Source organism: Meriones unguiculatus, chromosome 3, assembly GCF_030254825.1.
Source record: "Meriones unguiculatus strain TT.TT164.6M chromosome 3, Bangor_MerUng_6.1, whole genome shotgun sequence".
NCBI lineage: Eukaryota > Metazoa > Chordata > Mammalia > Rodentia > Muridae > Meriones > Meriones unguiculatus.
Window position 1 is genome coordinate 124,521,432 of NC_083351.1, and position 7,326 is coordinate 124,528,757.

At 52.2% G+C, this 7,326-nt stretch overlaps 1 protein-coding gene across 1 annotated transcript; it reads left to right on the forward strand.

Annotated features, from left to right (window-relative positions):
* The first annotated feature begins 227 nt into the window (after nt 1-227).
* Nucleotides 228-5,441, forward strand: LOC132652866 (uncharacterized). The gene is given in 1 exon segment (XM_060378802.1): nt 228-5,441. A coding segment is annotated over 1 exon segment (5,205 nt). The 5' UTR covers nt 228-236.
* The last annotated feature ends 1,885 nt before the right edge of the window (nt 5,442-7,326 follow it).

The following is a 7,326-nucleotide window of genomic DNA, read 5'->3' on the forward strand; positions in this document are numbered from 1 at the left end:
TCTTGGGTTCCCTTCTGTCTGGAAACACGAGCCGAGTGGGACTCTTTGGGGCGACGCCCCTGAGAGAAGGCTACGTGCTTCATCTGGGAGACGGAGGAACCGGACCTCCGATACGGTCTCCATCTGAATTTTTGTGTTCGCTTTGGCGCCGATCTCGTACCGCGCGGTTTGTGTTGTCTTCTGTCTGCCTGATCTTTGTCATAAGTGTAGTGAGTGTTGTTTGTCTGTCTACCAACATGGGACAAACTATCACCACCCCCAAAAGTTTAACTTTGCAGCACTTCAAGGAAGTCCGTGACATCGCCCACAATCTCTCGGTGGAAGTGCGGAAAGGAAAGTGGGACATCTTCTGCTCATCTGAATGGCCCACCTTTGACGTGGGCTGGCCACGAGATGGCACCTTTAACCTAGATATTATTTTGCAGGTGAAGGCCAAAGTCATGAATCCTGGGCCCCATGGGCATCCAGACCAAGTCCCTTATATCATCACGTGGGAATCTCTGGTCAAGGACCCCCCACCGTGGGTGAAGCCCTTCTTGCCTCCCCCTTGCCCAAAACCCATTCATTCTGCCCCCCCTCTCCCGCCTCCATTAGTTCCTACCCCAGTTAACTCCACCCTTTACCCAGTCCTTACGAAACCTACTCCAGAAAAGGACCCTAGCCACAAGAAGACACCCCCAGTCCTGCCGGCGGATGATGGCCCCCTACTGGACCTGATGACCGAACAACCCCCTCCTTACAGGGGCCCAAACCCGGCACAGGAACCAGGGGAGGCAACCGCCAGAGGGGGACCCCAGGGAGAGCCCCCCTCGTCCCCGGTGGCTGGACGCTTAAGGGGAAGACGAGAAGTCACTCCCGATTCCACATCCCAGGCCCTACCGCTACGGATGGGGCCTGACAGCCAGCTCCAATATTGGCCCTTTTCTGCGTCTGATTTATATAATTGGAAAAATAATAACCCTGCTTTTTCGAAGGATCCCTCTAGGCTCACTGCATTGATAGAGTCTATTTTAGTGACTCACCAGCCCACCTGGGATGATTGCCAACAGCTGCTCCAGACGCTGCTGACCACTGAGGAAAAGCAGCGGGTTGTCATAGAGGCACGTAAAAATGTTCCAGGAGACGATGGACAACCCACCCAGCTGCCACACAGAATAGATGCGGCTTTTCCCTTGGAGCGACCGGATTGGGACTTCTCCACTGAGCGCGGTAGGGAACGCCTACGTCAATATCGCCAGTTGCTCATGGCGGGTCTCCGTGGGGCCGCAAAGCGCCCAACTAATTTGGCCCAGGTTAAATTAGTGACTCAAAAGTCTGAAGAATCTCCCTCTGCCTTCCTAGAACGCCTCAAGGAGGCATATCGTGTGTATACTCCCTACGATCCAGATAGTCCGGATCAGGCAACTAACTTAGCCATGTCTTTCATTTGGCAGTCAGCCCCAGATATTAGACGGAAGTTAGAAAGACTTGACAATTTAAGAGAGAATACAGTGCAGGATTTGCTGAAGGAGGCAGAGCGGATTTATAACAAGAGAGAGACACAGGAAGAAAGGGACGAAAGGCTGAAGAGAGAGGCAGAAGAAAGGGAGAATGACAGGGAGCGGAAGAGAAATAAAGAGTTTAGCAGGTTGTTGGCCACTGTAGTGACAGAACAAAGGCAGAGTAGACAGGACCTGGGAGGCCGTAGGGGTCCCCGACTGGACAAGGATCAATGCGCCTACTGCAAGGAAAGAGGGCATTGGGCCCGAGACTGTTCCAAGAAGCCAAAGGGCCACCAAAAGGGACCTCAAAGACCCAAGCCTCAGACCAATTTGCTCAATCTGGAAGACTAGGGGTGTCGGGGTCAGGAGCCTCCCCCTGAACCCAGGATGACTCTTAACGTGGGGGGGCAGCCTGTCACCTTCCTGGTGGACACCGGAGCCCAACATTCGGTACTCACCACCTCACCGGGACCCCTAACTGACAAATCAGCATGGGTTCAAGGAGCAACCGGAGGAAAGAGGTACCGTTGGACTACCGAGAGGAAGGTACAACTCGCCACCGGTAAGGTAACTCACTCCTTTTTGCACGTCCCTGATTGTCCCTACCCCCTGCTGGGGAGAGACCTACTTATGAAACTTAGGGCACAAATCCACTTTGAGGGGACTAAAGCCCATATTACCGGGCCGCAGGGACAGCCCTTGCATGTGCTAACCATGCACTTACAAGATGAGTACCGGCTCCACGAGCCTGAGAAACCTGAGTCGCAGGATGTGACTAGTTGGCTAGAGAAATTTCCCCTGGCTTGGGCGGAGACTGGAGGAATGGGTCTCGCCATTCACCAACCGCCCTTGGTGATTGCTCTAAAGGCATCTGCGACTCCTGTCTCTATCAAACAATATCCAATGTCACATGAGGCCTACCAGGGAATCAGACCCCACATTCAGAGACTTTTAGATCAGGGCATATTGGTACCGTGCCAATCTCCTTGGAATACGCCTCTCCTTCCAGTCAAAAAGCCAGGAACAGGAGATTATCGCCCAGTACAGGACTTAAGGGAAGTCAACAAAAGAGTGGAGGACATACACCCCACAGTCCCCAACCCATACAATCTGTTGACTGGGCTTCCCCCGAGATATGTTTGGTATACAGTCCTGGACCTCAAGGATGCTTTCTTCTGTTTGAGGCTCCACCCAAAGAGCCAATCTCTTTTTGCCTTTGAGTGGAAGGATCCAGAGCTGGGAATATCGGGCCAGCTTACTTGGACAAGATTACCACAGGGGTTCAAAAACAGCCCCACCCTTTTCGATGAAGCTCTACACCGGGACTTGGCTGACTTCAGGGTCCATCACCCTACCCTAATTTTACTCCAGTATGTGGATGACCTCCTCCTGGCTGCAGAAACTGAGAAAGAATGTAAGGAGGGAACAGAGGCCCTTTTGAGAACTTTAGAAATTCTAGGATACAGGGCCTCAGCCAAAAAGGCCCAGATTTGCCAAAGACAAGTTACTTATTTGGGATACCAGATCAAAAATGGGCAAAGGTGGCTGACCGAGGCACGGAAACAGACAATTTTGGGAATTCCAGAACCCAAAAATCCGAGGCAGTTAAGAGAGTTCCTAGGTACGGCGGGGTTTTGCCGCCTCTGGATCCCGGGGTTTGCAGAGATGGCCGCACCACTCTACCCCCTTACCAAACAAGGAACTCTCTTCACTTGGGGGGATGAACAACAGAGGGCCTACGCATCAATAAAAGAGGCCCTGCTAACTTCCCCTGCATTAGGATTGCCGGATTTAAACAAGCCCTTTGAGTTGTTCGTGGACGAGAGACAAGGGTATGCTAGAGGAGTCCTAACTCAAGGACTCCTCTACCTGTCTAAGAAACTCGACCCAGTGGCCTCAGGTTGGCCCCCTTGCCTACGGATGGTGGCTGCGATCGCCCTCTTGCTCAAGGACTCTGGCAAACTGACTATGGGGCAGCCAGTAACTATCCTGGCTCCACATGCGGTTGAGGCCCTGGTAAAACAACCTCCGGGCCGATGGCTCTCTAATGCCCGCATGACTCATTACCAGGCTCTGTTACTAGACACTGAGAGAGTGCAATTTGGTCCTGTGGTAGCCCTCAACCCAGCAACGCTGCTTCCCCTACCAGAAGGTCCAGAAGTTCATGATTGTCTCCAGATACTTACAGAGGTACATGGCACCCGACCTGACCTAACTGACCAACCCCTTTCGGAGGCCGACTTCACCTGGTTCACCGACGGGAGCAGTTTCCTGGACAACGGAGAGCGGAGAGCAGGGGCTGCGGTCACCACCGAAACTGAGGTAATATGGGCCAAGGCCCTACCACCTGGAACCTCAGCTCAACGGGCCGAACTCATCGCCCTGACCCAAGCCCTCCGAATGGCGGAAGGTAAGAAGCTAAATGTCTATACAGACAGCCGTTATGCCTTTGCTACTGCTCATATCCATGGAGAAATATATCGAAGAAGGGGACTGCTTACCTCCGAAGGGAAAGAGATTAAAAATAAGACGGAGATATTGGCCTTGTTAGAGGCTTTGTTCTTACCCTCGAGGCTGAGCATTATTCATTGCCCAGGTCACCAAAAGGGGGACAGCTTGGAAGCCAGGGGCAACCGCTTGGCGGACATGACAGCCAGGGAAGTAGCGATGCAAGGAAATTCAGAGGCTCCCCGCCTCATGGCCATAGATCTGGCCATGGCAGAGGCCCACTCCGTCCAAAAACCCTCCTTCCATTTCCATTATACTGAGGAAGACCAAAACCTCCTCAAAGGAATGGGGGCCACATACAACCCCACAACAAGACTCTGGACTTTGAACGAGCGACCTGTGTGGCCCCTACAACAGACCCGGGACCTGATCAAGTATCTCCATCAACTGACCCATCTTAGCTCCAAAAAGATGAAAACCCTCCTGGACAGAGAGGAAAACGCCCACTATCTGCTAGGTAAAGATAAAATCCTACAAGAAGTAGCTGAAGAATGCACGGCATGTGCCCGAGTCAATGCAAGCTGCAACAAGATCGGTGCGGGGGTCAGGGTCCGAGGACACCGCCCTGGCACTCATTGGGAGATAGACTTCACCGAGGTGAAACCTGGACTCTATGGGTACCGGTACTTACTGGTATTTATAGACACTTTTTCTGGGTGGGCAGAAGCCTACCCTACTAAACATGAGACTGCCAGAGTTGTCACCAAGAAACTTTTAGAAGAAATCTTCCCTAGGTATGGAATGCCGCAAGTACTGGGCTCTGACAACGGGCCTGCCTTCGTCTCCCAGGTAAGTCAGTCAGTGGCCACATTGTTGGGGATTGATTGGAAATTACATTGTGCATACCGCCCCCAGAGCTCAGGGCAGGTAGAACGTATGAATAGAACTATTAAGGAGACTTTAACCAAATTAACGCTTGCAACTGGCGCTAAGGACTGGGTATCCCTCCTTCCCCTAGCGTTGTATAGGGCTCGAAACACTCCGGGCCCCCATGGGCTCACTCCTTTTGAGATCTTGTATGGCGCCCCGCCACCAGCTGCCCATTTCTTTGACTCTGGAATAGCCTCCTTTGCTGATACCCCCTCTCTTCAAGCTCATTTGCAGGCTCTACAGCTTGTGCAACGGGAGGTTTGGAAGCCTCTGGCGGCCGCGTATCGAGAGCAGCTAAGTCAACCTGCGGTCCCGCACAAATTCCAGATTGGAGACGTGGTTTGGGTACGGCGACACCAGACAAGGAACCTGGAACCACGCTGGAAAGGACCTTACACTGTTCTGCTGACGACACCCACAGCTCTGAAAGTAGACGGCATCTCCGCCTGGGTCCACGCCTCCCACGTCAAGGCCGCCACCCCTGAGCAGCCGCCTGACGCCTCAGACTCGGGAACCCGATGGAAACTCCACCGCACTCAAAATCCTCTCAAGATAAGACTGACTCGGGGGGGGAAACCCTAATAGTCTTGCTTCTTACCCTGAGTATTACAACAACCCAGGCCTCTTCCCCGCACCAGATTTTTAACTATACCTGGATTATCGAAAATCAAGCTGGGGACATTGTTAACACCAGTTCCCAGGTTGGAGCCCAACCCCACTGGCCCAGTCTGGAGGTAGATCTCTGTGCTCTTGCTCTAGGGGCCAGCCCCGACTGGGGAACCCCCGAGGTCGTGTACACTCCGGGGTCAAGCGCCCCCCAGCTAGAGGGCCGTCGCCCCATAGTTCCGGGCTGTCGCAACGGGATTGAGAGAGCAGACCTACATGGCCAGGCAGGGATCTATGTCTGTCCGGGAAGCCATAGGAACAAAAACCTCAACTACAAATGTGGGTGGGCAAATGACTACTTTTGTGCCTCTTGGTCCTGTGAAACTACGGGAGACACCTACTGGGCTCCCTCCTCCAATTGGGATTATATAACTGTTAAGAGAAAAGATCGCCAGCCAGGGGCGACCCCCAACTATATCCCAGATCAATTAAAGACAAAATGTGCCACCAGTAGCACTACAAAGGGGTGGTGTAATCCCCTGCTCATTCAGTTCACTGAGCAGGGAAAGAAAGCGCCCTGGACAACTAGCACCAGGGGTTTTGAATGGGGCATCAGGCTTTATATGCACGGATGGGATATGGGCCTTACCTTTAAACTCAAACTTAAAAAGACCTCACCCACAACTGCCTCTGTGGGACCCAACCCAGTCTTACAGGAGCTCTCTCTACCACGACCTCCACCCCGGCCAACATCACCCCCAAGTACTTCCGTTTCTTCCCCCAGCTCCGCTCGGTTAATTACAGGCCCCACGATGCAACCTCAGGGACCTGGGTCAGGAGGTAGGCTCCTCGATTTAATAGCAGGAGCCTACCAGGTGCTAAACCGCTCCGATCCCCACCTGACTCAAGAATGTTGGTTATGCCTGGTTTCTACCCCACCCTATTATGAGGGATTAGCTATAATGGGCAATTTCTCTAATCATACCACACCGCCAGCAACTTGCTATCCCTCTGTGCAGCATAAGCTAACCCTGTCAGAGGTATCCGGGCAAGGACTTTGTGTAGGGGCCATACCCGCTGCCAGTCAGCCACTTTGTAATTCCACTGCCCCTCTTACCTCAGGAAGTTATTACCTGGCTGCCCCCAATAATACCTTGTGGGCCTGCAACACTGGCCTGACCCCTTGTATATCAGCCCAAGGCTGGAATGATAGTTCTGAATTTTGTATTTTAATCGAACTATGGCCTAAAATAGTTTACCATGAACCAGAAGAAGTTTATAGGCACTTTGAAAAAGGGACTCGATACCCTAGAGAACCTTTGTCTCTAACCCTGGCAATAATGCTGGGGGGACTAACGGTTGGGGGCATAGCCGCAGGGATTGGGACTGGGGCCACCGCCCTATCAGCGACCCATCAGTTCCTACAACTTCAACAAGCTATGCATGCCGATCTACAGGCGTTAGAAGAATCAGTAAGTGCCTTGGAGAAATCCTTGACCTCACTGTCTGAGGTAGTTCTACAGAACCGTAGAGGGCTAGATATCCTCTTTTTGCAAGAGGGAGGACTATGTGCGGCTCTAAAAGAGGAGTGCTGTTTCTATGCCGATCACACCGGACTAGTCAGAGACAATATGGCCAAACTTAGAGAGAGACTTAATCAGAGAGAAAAGCTCTTCAATGAAAGACAAAGTTGGTATGAAAGCTGGTTCAATAAGGCCCCCTGGTTCACCACTCTTGTTTCCTCTCTCATGGGCCCCTTAATTATAATTCTTTTAATTCTACTTTTCGGGCCTTGCATTCTAAATAGGTTAGTTCAGTTTATGAAGGACCGGCTCTCCGTCATACAGACGTTAGTGCTAAC